At 38.6% G+C, this 17,985-nt stretch overlaps 3 protein-coding genes across 6 annotated transcripts; 2 read left to right on the top strand and 1 right to left on the bottom strand.

The window, feature by feature from the left end:
- Nucleotides 1-287: 287 nt before the first annotated feature.
- Nucleotides 288-5,873, bottom strand: znf142 (zinc finger protein 142). Of its 3 annotated transcripts, XM_051904936.1 has the most exons (5): nucleotides 5,369-5,873; nucleotides 4,168-4,345; nucleotides 1,163-4,076; nucleotides 970-1,075; nucleotides 288-887 (listed from the first exon to the last, which is right to left on the bottom strand). In XM_051904936.1, exons 1-5 carry the CDS (start codon nucleotides 5,643-5,645, stop codon nucleotides 409-411), a joined length of 3,954 nt encoding a protein of 1,317 aa, XP_051760896.1. In that variant the 5' UTR covers nucleotides 5,646-5,873; the 3' UTR covers nucleotides 288-408. The 3 variants fall into 3 exon arrangements, with proteins under 3 accessions (XP_051760896.1, XP_051760897.1, XP_051760898.1); XM_051904937.1 differs by having other exon boundaries at nucleotides 4,168-5,522; XM_051904938.1 differs by having other exon boundaries at nucleotides 1,163-5,522.
- A 2,027-nt stretch (nucleotides 5,874-7,900) lies between these two features.
- Nucleotides 7,901-12,976, top strand: LOC127518364 (mitochondrial chaperone BCS1). Of its 2 annotated transcripts, XM_051904945.1 has the most exons (8): nucleotides 7,901-8,062; nucleotides 8,194-8,585; nucleotides 8,792-8,931; nucleotides 9,002-9,196; nucleotides 9,376-9,439; nucleotides 11,006-11,178; nucleotides 11,359-11,476; nucleotides 12,573-12,976. In XM_051904945.1, exons 2-8 carry the CDS (start codon nucleotides 8,266-8,268, stop codon nucleotides 12,823-12,825), a joined length of 1,263 nt encoding a protein of 420 aa, XP_051760905.1. In that variant the 5' UTR covers nucleotides 7,901-8,062; nucleotides 8,194-8,265; the 3' UTR covers nucleotides 12,826-12,976. The 2 variants fall into 2 exon arrangements, with proteins under 2 accessions (XP_051760905.1, XP_051760904.1); XM_051904944.1 differs by having other exon boundaries at nucleotides 7,904-8,585.
- A 745-nt stretch (nucleotides 12,977-13,721) lies between these two features.
- Nucleotides 13,722-17,631, top strand: LOC127518366 (sterol 26-hydroxylase, mitochondrial-like). The gene is made up of 9 exons (XM_051904949.1): nucleotides 13,722-13,988; nucleotides 14,259-14,449; nucleotides 14,649-14,848; nucleotides 15,540-15,737; nucleotides 15,837-16,000; nucleotides 16,097-16,263; nucleotides 16,729-16,810; nucleotides 16,896-17,096; nucleotides 17,191-17,631. The coding sequence occupies exons 1-9, from the start codon at nucleotides 13,752-13,754 to the stop codon at nucleotides 17,320-17,322; spliced, it is 1,572 nt and encodes a 523-aa protein (XP_051760909.1). The 5' UTR covers nucleotides 13,722-13,751; the 3' UTR covers nucleotides 17,323-17,631.
- The last annotated feature ends 354 nt before the right edge of the window (nucleotides 17,632-17,985 follow it).

The raw sequence follows: 17,985 nt of genomic DNA, 5'->3' as shown, positions 1-17,985 counted from the left end.
TCTCTTCTTCTTCTTCTTTATTAGAATTCCGGCAGTGTAGACGCTGCTAAGTGTATTACTGCCCTCCACAGGTCAAAGTTTGAACTAAATTGACATATACAATATGCTAGTGCAAGTATATATGACCTTATTGTTAAGTGTTACCTCTGAATTTAAGTAAATGAGCATGGTAAAGTGCCTTTTATAAAAAACCCGAAAGCAAGTGTTCAAAGTAAATGATTCTTATGCTCTCATTATTATGAATATGCCCAGGTAATTATCTTTTTTTAATGCCTTAAAGGAATAAACATGCTGTAAAAAAATGTTTATTCTGTGTGGTTTGAATGAGGGTACTGAATACAATGACATGTAATACTTTCACATGATGAACAAATATCAATTGAAATGCATACAGAAACAGTGCATGGCTTACATGTCCCTTGCTGTTTGCATGTGCTCTAAAGCAGTTTGCCCATCCTCTTGTCTCTCTTCACCAATCCATGTCTTCTGTGTACCCATACTTGAGGTCTCTTGGTCTTTACCCACACCATCTTGGACAGGCAAGTCTGGATGGTGTCTCTGAAGGTGCTTCACAACCTGAAATTTCTGTTTGGCCCGATAGGGACAGTGGAGGCAGTTAAATGGCAGCTGATTGGTGTGGGACAGGTAATGATGGCGGAGACCCGCAGGCCAGCGGAAAGCCCTTTGACATATGGAGCACACGTAAGGCCGTTCCTCGCTGTGCTTTCTCTGGTGTGTCTTGAGCAGAAAGCGTGTCTTGAAAGCATTTCCACACTTCTCGCATATGAAGGAACGCACGTCTCTGTGGCGTGTCTCTCGGTGGATGCGCAGGGCATCAGCACGGTTGGTGCGGTACTCGCAGTCCTCACATGCGTACGGTTTGGCACCTGTTAGAAACGAGGATAAAACAACATCAAGGTGTGCAGGAACTTTACAGTTAGAAGTAAGTTGTTAGACTATAGCACATACCTGTATGTTTTGTCATGTGATACTTCAGTTGGTTAACCCATTTGCATTTGTAGCCACATTCTGGGCAGAGATATTTTCGTTCCTCCATGTGAATCCTCATATGATACTAAAATAAAGAGCACCAACAGAATTGAATGTCATAATCCAAATACCCAAACTTTGAATCACCATCTTAGCTAATAGTCATTCATACCTTTAGTCTTGAAGGATCAGCACATGCATAGTTGCACATCTCACAGTGGTAAGGTTTCTCTCCTGTATGGATTCGAATATGCCATGTGATCTTCTGTTTGTTCCTGGTGGAAAACTCACATTCAGTGCACTTAAAGAGGCATGTTCCTCCATGTGACCGCACATGCTGGTCAAACACCACTTGGTGGGTGCAAGAGAAACCACAGACATCACACTTGAGAGTTTTCTCCTCTGCTGGCCCATCTTCATGCTCATCTAACATGTGCTGGACCAGAAGGAGCCTTTTATGGGTGCTAAAGGAACAAACCAAGCACTGATGGGTGATGGATATTTTACTTAGTTTTTCAGGACCATCTTGAGGATCTTTTGTCTTGATTTCAGAATGTTCACGCTGCATATGTGCTTTGAGAGCAGCTTGGCGGCTGCAGGTAAAGTTACACTGGGTGCAAGACAGGCTCTTAGCATCTGGATGTGCTCTGTTGTAGTGCTGCTTCAGGGCAACTTCGGAGCTGAAACGTGCACTGCATTGGCTGCAATGGTATGTAAGATCACCAGTGTGGCAGCTCAAGTTGTGGCGGTTGATGTCGTTGAGGTTATATGCTCTGTAATCACAAAGCGAACAGAAGTGCGTTGCCTGTTTGTCATGAATGCGTTGATGGTGCAAGCGTAGTCTGGACGTGGTCCCGAAAGTTTGGCCACAGAGTTCACAGCTATGTCTCCCAACACCTGTGTGCATGGACTCATGGGCCTCCAGCCGGTAGCGACGAATTGTGCTAAATGAACAGAAGCGGCATCGGTAAGGACGGACTCCCTCGTGCTTCACGGCAACATGCTGTGTAAGGCAGCGCTTTTGTTTGCAGGAAAAGGAGCAAAGATTGCACTGAAGGTTACCTGAAATTTTACCTCTAGTAGCCTTCTTGTCTTTCTTATGACCCAGGATATGATGATTGAGAGATTTTTCTGATTTGGCAACAAATGAACAGTGCAGACACTGTAATTCATCTGGTTTTAAACAGCCCTTTATCTCATGGCTTGCAAGAGCTCTCTTCTGGTGACAGAGAAAAGGACAGTTGGGACATGAGAATCGAGGTTTGGGGTTTTGAGGTCTCTCTTCTTCTCCTGAATCTCTTTCCGAATCATTTGCCCCATCTTCCTCCGGATCATGGTCTGAGTCACTAGGATTATTCTCTTGCTCAAACTGCTCTACCATTTCAGCCAGATGTACCTTATGGGTGCTTCTGCTACACGTTGCACAATGCCGATCTATTGTGACTTTCCTGACAGATGAGAAATGACACTTTCTGCAAGTATACCTACCATCATCTTCAATATAGCCAGAGGTCTCATCATTTACCGATCCCTCCACTTCAGCCAGCTTGTTTCTACTCCCGACAGTTGCCTTCCCTCCTTTGGATGTGCTTGTCAGTGAATCAGTCTCATTTACTACAGTTATAATAGGAGACTGTGGGCTTTCAGGTTCAGCTGAACCTTGTACTCTTGAATCTGTAGAATCAGTGACTTCAAAAGGTTCAGGTTGAATTGTGAGGGATCCTGATTTAGGAGTCGTACTCTGCATCTGTATAGATGTGTCATTCCCTGAACTACCTACACAACTCCCTGATTTACCTACAGTGCTTGCAAAATCAAACTTCTTTCTGCCCCTCAACAGTGACAGGCACTTCCGGAGGCGGTGAGTGTTCAAAGAACGTTGCTGTTTAAATTTCATGCCACAGTCCTGGCAACGTAGTCCTGCTTTCATGACCTGGCAAGATGACTTGCAGTGCCGGATTAATGCTGCCTGCTTTCTGGTCACATAGGAGCAACGGCTACACTGATACATATTGTCCCGCGTCTGGACAACAAGCATCCGCACCTTGCCCTCTAGTATGAGTGCTTTAGCCTGGTCTTTATCCTGTTTTCTCATGACCTGCAGACAAGTCTCAGAAGCTGAGGGTTCTACAGAGTTATCCTGATGTTGTCCCTCCCTGCTCCTTACAGTCTCTGTCACTGGAGGCCGGTCTTCAGAGTCACTTTGATCCTCACAACCTGCATTGACATCATCATCCTCAACTGATGGTTCTGGGAAGTTCTGGTGGATTGTATGCAATGTGTGAAATTCAACATGACTCTTAACTTGTGCATCAAATGCAGTGTCCTGTATGTTTACTGTCTCAGCAAGTATCATTTGTGTGCTCTCCGTGCTGGTTTGGGAAGTAAAAAGTGGGGTGCCGCACTGCTCTTCATCAGTTGGATGTCCTTCAGAAAGATTACTTGCCTCTTCTCTTGCAGACTCAATACCAAGACTGACCTGCCGTACCGAAGTCATTTCCTCAGTTCGTCCAATAGTGGCTGCTATTGCTTCATCCTCATTATCATTTATAGACATATCTTGCGAGTCATCTACAGTCTTATTAGACTGTTTTGTATTACCTGTTTCTTCCCTATATTCTGAATCTGAAGTTTGAGGTGCTGCGGTTTTGGAGAAAAAGTTGTGTGTCAAATCCGCAGAGCTCTGCTCTTTCTCTTTCTCTGCATACTTCTCAAGCCACCCCACATCTCCAGGCACATATCCGTGAGATTTCTTTTTGTGCAGGAAAAGGCCGGTGTTGCTAAATGTGGTGTACTGGCAGAGCGCGCACCGGAACACACGTGTCCGGGTGTGTCTGCAGTTCTCATGGTTATGCAGGGCTTGCCGGTACTTTGTTGTGTAAGGGCAAAACTTGCACTGGTAAACAGGAGGTTGGGGATCTGCGTTTGTGGAGTGCTTCAGCTGCATGTGGTTGCGCAGTTCAGTTTTTCTCTTGCAGGAGTATGCACACACCTCACAGATCAGGGATTTTTCCTGGTGACGGAGTTTATGGCTGTTCAGCTGGTCAATGCGGTGGCAACGATATGGACACTGATTACATTTGTACCTGAGAGAGATGAGAGGCAGGTCAGTAAAATGTTTTTAGTAAAATCAACTGAAATGTTTTATTACATTTTAGTTACAAACAAGGTACAAACCTCAGATCTCCTGCATGCTTACGCATGTGGACACTGAGATAGTGTTTCCATTTCGTAACATATCCACATTCTGAGCACATGTGCTGCTTGTCATTGGAGTGCGTCAGCATGTGCTTCGAAAGGTACGTCTCATCACGGCATCTGAAGTCACATTGTGTACATTTGTGGGGCTTTTCACCTGTAAATACAAATGTTCAATCTGTCTAGCCATGACTGAAGGAATAGTAATTCTGAAGGAATAGTTAATTAAAAAATAAAATGCTATTATCATTTACTCAGTCATTTCATTTCAAACCCTGTATTATTTTCGGTGAAACGCAAATGAATATGTAAAGCAGAATATCCACGCTGCTCTTTTCCACAGAATAAAAGTGGATGGTGATTAATGGATTGTGACTCTCTCAACTGACTATCAAACCTGCTAGATCTCTATATAAACACAAACACTAAAAATTTTGGACAAGAAACCAATTAGATGGCATCATTGTAATATTTTATGAAAATATAGTTTGCTTAGTTTTGAAAATTGTATAAATTTGAAAACACTGATGGCCGTACACAGTTTCAGCTTTCTTTTATTATTGTAATTTTTTTTTTACTTTTGCTTAGTTTTTTTGTGTGATTATTGTTTATTGTTGTTAAAAAGCCTAACCAGGGATTGGGGCTTCAAATTAGCCTTTGACAAGAAGCCTGTATGTGGAGCATTGGCTGCTTGAAATTGTAGCAATGTTATACTGCATTGTCCCTGTTAAATAAACTAATAAATAAATAAATACTGGCAAGCTCCAAAAAAGGGGGAAAAACACTGTAAAAGTATCATAAAAGCAACTCAAGTAAACTTGTGTGCTTTACAGTATTTTAAGTTTGCTGCAGACAAAATATAACTTTGTGTGAATGTTATGAAATTTGAGAGCTACAGCAAAGGGGAAGATACATACATTTCATTTGGTTCCTCACACAAATATATTGTGTGACTTCAGAATACTTGGAATATTTCACACAATTTTTATGAACTACTTTTGTTACGTTTATGTACTTTATTGTAAAGAATAGGGCCTAATTCTTTTTTATTATTTCATGAAAAATACAAAATAATACAGGGTTGGAATGACAAGAGTATGAATAAAATGACTAATTTTCTTTTGAGTGACCTATCCCTATAAGCACTTAATGATCTATGTTGAAAAATTGAATATCTTACCAGTATGCATCAGCATGTGTCTTTTCAGGACTCTTTTGTGAGCTGTTACAAAGTTGCACTGCGGGCAGTGTTGTGTTTTCTCATTGGCATGAAAGTGACCAACATGTTGTTCGAACTCTACAGGGTTGAGGGTGGAGAAAGGGCAGAAGCTACAGTTCAGTTCTTGTTTCCCTGGATGTCCTTGTCTTTTGTGCTGCTGAAAATGGCTCTTATTCGAGCACGAGAAGTCACAGTGGGGGCAGTGATAAGCCTGATGTGTGCGGAAATGTTTCTCCATGTCTTCTTGCTTCTCGAAGAAGGCGCCACAGGCGTGATGACAGGCACTCTACGGCCTCAATTTGGTGCGCATCTAATGCATGCTTTTGAAGCTGCTTCTTTTCTGTACACTGAAATGAGCAGCCTTTATGAAAGCAAAGCAATGGCTGTCCATCTTGTGTCTTATTGTGAGACTTCATATGGCTCTTTAATGCCTGACTCTGACTGAATGTCTTTTGGCAAGTTGGGCACTTAAACAGCTCTCCATTGGGAGCATCATCCTCTTGATGCCCATGCACGCTGGCAAGATGTCGTCGCAAAGAGTTGCGTTCCACCGCTCCGTACTCACATAGATGACACTGGTGCAGCTTCTGTCCTGTCTCTCTCAGCATGTGGATGCGTAGCTTACTCTTGCTTGTGAAATAGTGTTTGCAGGTGGGACATTGCAGAGTGGGGTCGGGAAAGTGGATGCGCATGTGTTCTATCAAATGGGAGCGAGTCTTGAAGCAGCGTCTGCATTCAGAGCAGATGTGGGTGCGAAACATGTGTTCAGTGCCTTCAGCAACATGTCCCACTAAACAGAAAAATGGGACCTGGTCAGATTACAGTTATTTTAATCACAACATTTCATAACATTCATGGTATTTACCTTTAGATGGAGACTTTGCATGGGTAATAGTGGCAGATTTTTTCCCTTTTTTTGTTGAAGCTTTCAATTTTTTGGCTACACTTTCCCTGCTTCTAGGTTGCACAGGCATATCCGTCTCCTTCAAATGAGACAAAACTACAGGAGATAGAAAATAAAACACTTATTATCGACAAAAGACAAATTCATACCTGATATATGTGGGATAATGTATTGTCAGCCTTTTATTATAGCAAAATTACCTCTTTCAGGCCAGGGTGATATGAGATTTTGTGATCATAACTGACTGATTCTACAATATATTTATATACAAATAAACAAATACAAAACATTGATCTGGGTTGTAATTATTTTATTAGCAGACATTGAGTGATATGAGAGAAGTGAATCTAGCAACTGACCAATAAAAATCAAATATTCCAGACACATATGCATGCCAAAAGTCTATGTCTTACTTAATATATAATTAAATAGCATATATGTTTTTACAAGCATAATTGTATTTTACCTTCAGGTGTATCTGTTGCATCATTTTCCAGATGCATGAGCTGTTCTGCATCACATCCAGGCTCTTGTTGGTCCATTTTATAATTCAGGTAAAACTCCACAGGACATCAGTCAGTACAGGATAAAGTCTATCAAGAGGGGTAAAACTTCATTAAGTGTTTCTGTCTCTCAGAGCAACACGACTGTTCTGCATCACCAATGAGATCAAATGATTAAATGGTTTCTGGAACACCAGACTTGAGATTGAAAGCTGATCAGTGTTAACACAACATAAATGACATAAAGCAATAAGCAGTAACAGTACACAAATGAATACAGTGCACATTAATACAGTATAAATAATATCTGAACAGTTAGGAGGAGGTTTTGTTGGAGCAAACATGTTTCCATTAAACATATTTTAGACCTACTGCGCGTAGGTTCCTGTTTCATTTGGTCTGATAAACAAATAAACAACGCATTCTCAAGGAAGAGCAGAAGATGGGTTCAATTACAGCAAACTGCTCGAATATGGTCATCATCAGGAGACAATTATAGTGTTAACATATTAAATAAAAAAAAAACTTTATTATACTCATTACTTAAATTATATTATAAGATATTACCTTGACTTGTGATGATGGAAACAATGTAAGCGGCGTCATTTCTGGCCTTTTTCTGTTCAAAGAGAAAAAAATTATTTTGACATAATAATTTTGTATACATGTTGAAGAATTATCAATTATTAAACACCCCAAATCTAGAGATAACTGTTCATAAAAAATACCTAAAACTGTCATAACGAGACTACGTCGTAAACCGTCTCAACGGAACTATTAATATGAAACACAAATAATACGGAACTATTTTCCCGAACAACGGAAATAACACAGAGGTCGCCATGTGATTTGTCTATTTCATTTTAGTGAATCGGTTCTTTTGAACAGTTTGCCCTAAAGAACTACCCTGCATCCCAGTGTGCATACTATCCATCCTAAATAGTATTGAACATTACTGATGTCGCATACTATTTAGGATGGATAGTATGCACATTGAAACGCAGGCCTGGTTAAAAAACTCCGAATTTAAAGTAGGACTGATATTTGAATCGGTTCAACCGAGTCATTGAAAAGATTCGACTCACCCAAAAGAATGATTTGTTCACGCTGCAATGAAAGAGAACGAGTGGTAACTGTACGCAGGCTCTGCTTTATTGCACTGTTTATCTGATGTGCACCTTTTTCGTTTGTTTTAAGCTAACAGAGAAAATGTTGTTTGTAAAAATGCGGTGTGATATTTGCACTACCGTAAGTATAGTGACTTTTTAATTCTGCATTTATTTAAATAAAAATATAGACCTGATTAGTGACAGCTTTGTATGTTTTATCAGTCTCTCGTCAAAATGAAAATGGTTTCACCTCATTTGCTGTGAATGTAGGATGCATATTGCTTGGAAGGGACAAAAAGACTTTACTTAATTGCTTAAGTTAAACCTGAAGACACCTTCATCATGACCCTATCAGATTTCATTGGAGCCCTGAAGGACAATCCTTACTTTGGGGCAGGATTTGGGCTAGTTGGTATTGGCACAGCACTTGCAGTTGCCAGAAAAGGGGCACAGGTTGGCATGATCTTTTTTAGGAGACATTACATGATCACACTGGAGGTCCCCAGCAGAGATAAAAGTTATCACTGGCTCTTAAGCTGGATCACTAAACATGCCAAACACACCCAGCATCTGAGTGTTGAGACCTCATATATGCAGCATGAGAGTGGGCGAGTCCATACACAGTTTGATTTCCATCCAAGTCCAGGCAACCACATCATTTGGTAAGATCACAATTTATGTAGAAATATTTATAGTTTTATATTTATTATATTCACATTTTTATTGCTTCTGGCTGGTATCTTAGTAAGGACTAACTAGCATTACCAGTCAGTTCTGCTTATTATACTACCCATTGTTATATTACTTACAGGGATCAAAGCAGCACATCTAGGTATTCATCTCATTAATTGAGGCTATGTGTTTTCAGGTATGGCAGGAAGTGGATCAGAGTGGAGAGGACCAGGGAAAAGCAGATGGTGGACCTGCACACTGGAACACCCTGGGAGTCTGTCACCTTCACTGCTCTGGGCAGAGACCGGCAGATATTCTTCAACATACTTCAAGAAGGTATGTGACCGTCAGCTGAAGTCTTCAGAAATGTGTTGCAGCCTTAATGATTGATTCTATGTCCGTGCAGCACGTGAACTTGCTTTAAAGCAGGAAGAGGGCCGGACTGTGATGTACACTGCACTTGGAGCAGAGTGGAGGCCATTTGGATTTCCAAGGCGACGACGACCACTGTCTTCAGTAGTGCTGGAGAATGGTTTGGCGGAGAGGATTGTGGATGATGTAAAAGAATTCATAGGCAATCCTAAGTGGTACACTGACAGAGGTGAAATAGAAAATAATAACCTTAGTCAAAAAATCATTTTTTAAATTTCCATATGAGCAAAAAAAGCCTTCCACATCTCTAATGTCATTAGAAAGTATTGTTATAAATAAAAGTATTGCTTTTTTTTTGTTTTATCTTTTAATCTAATTTCAGTTTGTTTTTGAATATGCTTCAATAAGGCATTCCATATAGGAGGGGCTATCTGCTATATGGACCCCCAGGCTGTGGAAAGAGCAGCTTTATGTAAGTACAGTTACTTTCTTTACAGTTCATGTTATAATAGTGTCTTATAAAGTATTGTTTTTATATAGAGTGTAGTTTGTACCCCAAAAGTCTAGTGCAGTCAAAGCTACAACAACAGTGGCTGGTGATGTTCAAGTAGAAATAAATATCAGAGGGACAAATTGTGTTTATGACAATTGTATATAAAAGTTTAGGGTCAGTAAGATTTTTTTTTTTTTTGAAAGAGATGAATTCTTTCATTCAGCAAGGACACATTAAATTGAAATGCTGTTCTTTAAACTTTCTATTCATCAAAGAATCCTGGAAAAATGTATCAAATTTTCCAGACATATGTTAAAGTGTTAGTTCACTCAAAAAGGAAAATGTCATTTATTACTCACCCTCATGCCATTCCATACCTGTAAGACCTTTGTCAATCTTCGGAATGCAAATTAAGATATTTTTGTTGAAATCCGATGGCTCAGTGAGGCCTGCATAGCCAGCAATGACATTTCCTCTCTCAAGATCCATTAATGTACTAAAAACATATTTAAATCAGTTCATGTGAGTACAGTGGTTCAATATTAATATTATAAAGTGACGAGAATATTTTTGGTGCGCCAAAAAACAAAATAATGACTTATATAGTGATGGCTGATTTAAAAACACTGCGTCCTGAAGCTTCGGAGCGTAATGAATCAGCGTGTCGAATCAGCGGTTCGGAGCGCCAAAGTCACGTGATTTCAGCAGTTCATGATTCGACACGCTGATTCATAACGCTCCAAAGCTTCATGAAGTGCTCACACACATGCTTTATAATATTAATATTGAACCACTGTACTCACATGAACTGATTTAAATATGTTTTTAGTACATTAATGGATCTTGAGAGAGGAAATGTCATTTCTGGCTATGCAGGCCTCACTGAGCCATCGGATTTCATCAAAAATATCTTAATTTGTGTTCCGAAGATTAACGAAGGTCTTACGGGTGTGGAACAGCATGAGGGTGAGTAATGAATGACATTATTTTCATTTTCGGGTGAACTAACCCTTTAAGCAGCACAACTGTTTTTCAACATTGATAATAATAAAAAGAAAGGTTTCTTGAGCAACAAATCAGCATATTAGAATGATTTTTGAAGGATCATGTGACACTGAAGACTGGAGTAATGATGCTGAAAATTCAGCTTTGCCATTACAGGAATACATTTAATTTAAATGTATTAAAATACAAAATAATTAATTTATAATCATAATATTTCACAATTTTTACTGTTGTTTTGAACAAATAATTGCAGCCTTGGTGAGCTTAAGAGACTTCTTTCATTAAAACGTCTTTCATCTTACAGACCCCAAACTTTTTGAACAGTAGTGTACTATTTTGTATATATGTATGTATTATTCTTTAATAGTATATGTTGCTAGACAAAATGCAAATAGCATATGCTGCTATTTATACATGCAGTGCAAATAACATCTGACTTTTTAAATGGTATAGTATTGCTGCTTGCAAATAAGCAATTTTACACATAGAGCAAAAGTGCGATTTGGAGTTCCAAGTCTTACTATTCTGATGGTATTTCAGAACTGCGCTGGCAGGTGAGCTGGGTTACAGCATCTGTCTGATGAGTCTCAGTGACCGCAGCCTGTCTGACGATCGCCTCAACCACCTGCTGAGTGTCGCTCCGCAGCAAAGCATCATCCTGCTAGAGGACGTGGATGCAGCCTTCGTCAGCCGGGAGCTTCAGCCCACAGAGAGTATGTCTCACAGACTGTTGTGCTTCTGAATTCTGTCTATTTATAATATAATGTAATTACCATCACATGTGATTAATCATGATAATCAAGGCTGGGCCCTATCCATAACGTCAACAGTACAGTGGAATATTTCTGCATTTGTTGATGTAATTCAATCTTTCTTTCCATGTGTTCTTACAGATCCACTGGCCTATCAGGGAATGGGAAGGCTCACTTTCAGTGGACTTTTGAACGCTCTGGATGGAGTGGCATCTTCAGAGGCCCGGATAGTGTTTATGACAACTAATTTCATTGACAGGTAAAACTCATTACTGCAACTTGTTCATCATAACTTTTGCATTAACTTTTTGTTTGATGTACTTTGGAATGTACAATTCTGATTGTCTTGCCCTTTTGCCTCTAATAATTTTAAGATTAGTGGCAAAAATTTTTTTACAGTGCAAGGTATTGATAGTCAGATATATTTGAAGAAAAACTAATTTATCAAAATGTGTATTAATTATATAGTATCTTTATTATATTTAAAGTGTTAGTTTGCACAAAAATGAAAATTCTCTCAGCAATTACTCACCCTCATGTCGTTCCAAACCCATAAGACTTTGGTTTATCTTCAGAAAACAAATGAAGATATTTTTAATGACTTTTTTGGATGAACTACAAATATATAAAATATATATAATACATTTTATATATATATATATATATATATATATAATATACCCCAAAAATTATTCAGACATTTTTAATGTTTTTGATATATTTTTACTAGTGGGTTCAGGACACTATAGTCCATTTATGTAAGCGAGGATAGCAAAATAAAGTAAACTGTGACATATTATACCAAAAAATTCTTCATACAGTAGACTACCAGTAAAATTGATAAAAATTTGGAACCAAAAATTATTCAGACACTTTGACCTGACCATGTTTTGCTTAAGTGTTATCTGACATAATTAAGATGAATTTTTTCTGACACAGTTTAACTCCGAGATCTTGTCATATTTTATTACCATTTTTTAAAACTATAGTGAATAAACTGTAATAATGAATGAAATGTTCAAGTTGTCTGAATACATTTTGGTTTATATATAAAATTGTATATATATATATTTATTACACAAATATATAATGTTAAAATATAAAATATATTTGTTTTAAAAAAAATCTAATATTTAATGATCAATATATAATGCTCTAGTTTCTCTTAAAATCGCTTTTTGTATGTGCAATCTTTATAAAATATATATTTTTTTAAAAATCCAGTAATAATAAATTAAGTACTTAGAAGTCATGAACACCTGTAACCATGAACAATGTGTTTTTCTTGGCATTGGTGACATGATATTGTTTCCTTTCTCCCATTTATCTTTTTTTTTTCCCTCTGTGTGCTGAAGACTGGATCCGGCTCTTGTCCGACCTGGCCGTGTTGATCTGAAGCAGTATGTGGGCCACTGCTCTTACTGGCAGCTTACTCAGATGTTCCGGAGGTTTTACCCTCAGGAGTCTGCGGCCGAGGCGGAGAGGTTCGCCGAGCAGGCGCTGGCAGCACACACAGACCTCAGCGCCGCTCAGGTACAAGGACACTTTATGCTCTACAAAACAGACCCGGCTGGCTCCATCAAAAACATTGCAGAGATCAAGCAGTGAATACCTACAGAGACAATACAGACTTTTGAATGATGCAAACTGAGCAACAGGCGAGTGATAAACAGTGTGGTTGAATCATTCTTTGACATTTACACCGTCTGGATAAGGACTCTTCACACATTGGGAGCAATAAAATCCAACTTGTGGAAAATTTGTCTATTTTCCTTTGTTATTGGTATTGGTTACACAACAACAGATGAAATGATGCACTAATTGTCATAATATTTACTTAGCTCTGAGAGAAATCTATTTTTTGCACTTAACATCAATATTATATATGTTATCTAACCTTTTTTAGGTGATTGAAAGAAAAAAAAATGTACTAAACATTCAGCAAATTTCTTTTAGGGAAAAGAGCCATTGTAAACACAGGTATGTGATTTTGAAAAGGTTCAAAACCTTTTGTTTGTGTTCGTTCACTAGGCCCTGTAGGAATTGGTACAGAGGTTAATGTAAAAGGGATAGTTCACCAGATTGAAAACTGTCATCATTTCCTTAACCTTATGTCATTCCAAACCTGTTTGACCCAATTTCTTTGGTGTAATGCAAAAGAAGAAATGTAGCAGAATGTTCACACTACTGTTTGGACCAGTGAAAGCTGTGGTCATCATTCACTTATATTGTATGAAAAAGAGCAGCTTTTGTGTTCCACAGAGGAAAGACAAGGGTTTTAAAATTACCTGAGGGTGAGTAAAGAATGACATTTATGAGTGAAGCAGATTTCCATTTCTCCAGAGATAAAGTATCATTATGTGCATGAGAATGGTGCTTCACCTTTAAAAAAAAACAAAAAACAAAAAAACATGCACAATATTACATTCCAAAAGATAGTGAAGGGTTAACTAGAGAGGCTTTTGCCCCACCTCCCTCTCCCTCCCATTTGAAACAGGATCGTTGTTTCCCTCACTCTTCTCCCTGCTACCGTAATGGCTGTTCGTTTTGCATGGAGCTCTGCAGAAAGGATTGGATTTGGTTTTCTGAGGCCCACGACAGTGACCACGGACATCAGGAGAGGGGCAGTGGGTAATGCTGCTGCTTCTGTCACTGTCCAGGACAGCCACGGGAAGCTCAAGACTGTGGCTGACCTCCCAGAGATCAAAACAATTAGGATGCTGTACAGACTGATCTTTAAAGGGTACCTGAATCGCATGCATGAGCTGCAGGTACAAAGAGATACCACAGCTGTAGTTTATTTATCATGTGACTGTAACTGTAGAACTGATAAAATGATTTCTGCCTCCCTTTATGTACTCAGACTGTCACTGATTTGCCTTGTATAATTGAACACTTTAAAATAATTCAGTGTACTTGTTGTTTATTTGTTGCTCTAAACCAGTTTGTAGATGCAATGCAACTTAGCTCAAAATTAACCAGATTTTTCCTTCACTTCCACATCTTGTTTGTTCTTCACCTCTTGTTTTTCATTTCTCCAGTTATATGAAAAACAGCTTTATGGCCCCTTGTACAAAGTGAATGCTGGAAACTTCCAATCCATTTCAATAAACAGTGTGGACTTACTGGAGGAACTCCTTAGAAAAGATGAGAAGTTTCCTTCCAGAGGAGACATGACTCTGTGGACAGAGTATCGTGACTTGAGAGGCATCGGCTACGGCCCTTTCACAGAGTAAAAATATTTGGAACAATGGTTCTGTATCCGTAACATTTGTATGTTTTGCAACTTGTTCATTATATAAGACTAGACGTGTGGAGATTTTACGAGGCCAAAGTGCATTTGGCTAATGTAGCTGTGTGGTGTTATGTAAACTTATCAGGTTATGTTGTTTTTTGTTGCCCTTCTGAAATGAGAATATGTTCTTCAACAGAGAAGGAGAGAAATGGTACAAACTGCGGGCAGTGCTGAACAAACGCATGCTGCATCCAAAGGACTCGGTTCAGTATGGGGATGTGGTCAATGCGGTGGTCACAGACTTCATCAAACGGGTTTACTATCTGCGGGAAATGAGCCCCACTGGTGATCTTGTCCCTAACTTGACCAATGAGCTTTACCGCTTCTCCCTTGAAGGTATTTCCTCTCCATACACACTTGAAATGAGATAAAATCAGTAATACTTTACAATTGTCTAATTTCTTAACATTTAGTTAATGCATTAGTTAATGAACTAACTTTGAGCAATACAACTTTTTACAGCATTTATTAACCTTTTTTGTGAAACTTTGGCATATTTTTTTTTTCTTCAATGAATAGAAAGCTTAAAAGAACAGCATTTATTTATTTTAATTTAATGTGTCTTTGCTGAATAAAAATATTAATTAAAAAAATAATAATAATAATCTTACGGAGCCCAGACTTTTGAAAGGTAGTGTAGAAGACGCAATATTAAAATATATTGGACGCAGTTTTATTAATTACATTTATTAATTCAATTAATTCAAACTTAATAAAATAGCTTAAAGTATTAAGATATATTTTTATTATTATTAAGTTATTTTATTGAGTGGCATCCTTCTGCTATAAGATCCCTGATATAATGTTGTCATGCAACAGAAACAGCGATCTGCTTTGGGTGCTGCAACAAACTTACTGTATCGTAGATTTTAAAGTCATCCATTTTATAAAACAAATTATAGTCTTCATATTATCATTACAGTTAATGTGCATGCCAATTTATCATGCTTGCCAACCAATAGCATGACACGTTTTCCATTTGCCCACAATAATTTTGAATTTTCTGCCTGATCCTTTTCTCATACAGGAATCTCATCCATTCTGTTTGAGACACGCATTGGCTGCCTGGAGAAAGAGATTCCTGCTGAGACACAAGATTTCATTAATTCTATTGCACAAATGTTCACCTACAGCATGCCTGTGGTGGTGCTGCCCAAATGGACTCGCAATTACTTGCCGTTTTGGCAGTGGTACCTCAATGGCTGGGAGGGCATATTCAAATTTGGTAAGCTTATTAGTTCACACATGCGTTTCAGATAGACTACAAGAGATACAGACATGTTGTGCGGTGTGATGATGTATTGTACTTACGGATTATGCACAGCTGGAAAGATGATTGACATGAAGATGGAGGCCATTCAGAGGCGTGTGGATGCAAATCAGGAGGTTGCTGGGGAATATCTCACCTATCTGCTTTCCAATGTTAAGATGAGCAGTAAAGACGTTTATGGAAGCATTTCTGAGCTGCTGTTGGCTGGAGTGGACACAGTAAGAAAAATTGACTCTAGCTTTGACCATTTAAACAAAATAATTAAGAGTTTTAAAATGATAGATCATAAGGCTTTGTTTCTCTTCATGTTCTAGACCTCCAACACCATGATGTGGGCATTGTATCTCCTCTCAAGAGATCCAGAAGCTCAAGAGGCTCTATATCAGGACGTAACCAGAGTCTTAAAGGGCGACAGAGTCCCAACAGCACAGGAAGTGAACAGCATGCCTTACCTCAAAGCTGTCATCAAGGAAACACTAAGGTGGAGGATTATGTTGTGTAACTGCCTACAGACAGCAATTTTGTGATTTCATTGGGGAAGTTGTGGCCTAATGTTTAGAGAGTCAGTCTCAGTTCTGGGAGGAAATGTAGGGGGGGGGAGTGAATAAACAGCTCTCTCTTCCTCTCTCATTACCCACAACTGAGGTGCCCTTGAGCAAGGTACCTAACCCCCAATCGCTCCCCGGGCGCCGCAGTAAAAATGGCTGCCCATAGCTCCATGTGTGTGTTCAGTACTCACTGCTGTGTGTGTGCACTTGGATGGGTGACATGCAGAGCACAAACTCTGAGTACTGGAAACCATACTTTGCTTCACATCACTTTCTTCTTCTAACATCGTATATTTTTGAGAAGCCAAACTAAAAGTTGACAGTCGCCAACCAAACAGCAAATTCTGCATATATATTTGCATATTATAATCTCTTTTCACATGTAATTTCCTGTACAGGATGTATCCTGTGGTGCCTATGAATTCTCGTCTTATTGCAGAAAATGATGTTGTCATTGGTGGACACTTTTTCCCTAAAAAGGTAAATTGTCCTCATGTTGTTAGGAAGAAAAGAAGAGTTGCCAGTTTGGAAATTGGCATCACTAAATCAGCTGTTTTTTTAACAGACAACATTCACTCTGTGCCACTATGCAATCAGCCGTGATGAGAAAGTCTTCCCAGAACCACGAAAGTTCAAACCTGACCGCTGGCTCCGAGATGGCAGAACAAGACCCAACCCTTTTGGGTCAATCCCTTTTGGATTTGGAGTCAGAGGCTGCGTTGGCCGTCGCATTGCTGAATTAGAGATGCATCTGGCTTTGGCAAGGGTAAGAGAAACAGACAGATTTATTTTTGATTTTGTGCCAGACAGTTGTATTACATTTATAAATTGTGCTTTTTGATTGCATCTTTTCATTCCAGCTAATCAAGTTGTTTGAAATCAGACCGGACCCAACTGTAGGTGAGGTTCAGTCAGTAAATCGCACAGTGCTTGCGCCAGACAGACAGGTTAACCTCCGCTTTGTGGAGAGACCGAAGACACATGAAGCATAGCTAAAGAAGACAACTGTTTCAGCAAGACATAAGCTGCATGTGTACATACGAAAATTATCAGCTGAAGTGAATCATGTGAATATGTCAACTTCTTTATTTCCATTTGAATGTGATTCTGTTGTGCTTTGGAATATGCAATATAAAGGACCCTGTATTACACTGTGAAAAATACTTTTTTCCCCACCTAATTGTATAGCTCTTGCCATTAAATTATTTTTGTGCGTTGTATTTCATTATGCTGATAGATATATTAATGTATTTTATGAAGTTCAATTAAGAAATCAATTAAAGTTTTTAATGAATCCAAAATATGTGTTTTATTATTGTTCAATATTAGTGGAAGGGGATTTATGAATATTTATGATACATCACTGTAATAGTTATATATTGGAACGCAGTGGGGGAAATGAAAATAACAGCAACTGATAGAAATTAATCAAATGAAATTATGCAACAAATGAAATGACTAATATATCACATTTGACAAATACATTTGTATACTATATACCTACATACATACACATATATACATAGCCTATATATATATATATACACATACATACACATACACATATTAACAGCTTGTGTGTGCATTATTTTTCTAATAATTCAACGGTCCGTCATCAACTATTCCATACATTAAAGAAGGCATTTATTCTGCGC

Source organism: Ctenopharyngodon idella, chromosome 9 (assembly GCF_019924925.1).
Source record: "Ctenopharyngodon idella isolate HZGC_01 chromosome 9, HZGC01, whole genome shotgun sequence".
NCBI classification, from domain to species: Eukaryota; Metazoa; Chordata; class Actinopteri; order Cypriniformes; family Xenocyprididae; genus Ctenopharyngodon; species Ctenopharyngodon idella.
The sequence above is the reverse complement of the archived record's forward strand: the minus strand, read 5'-3'. Positions and strand labels throughout refer to the sequence as shown.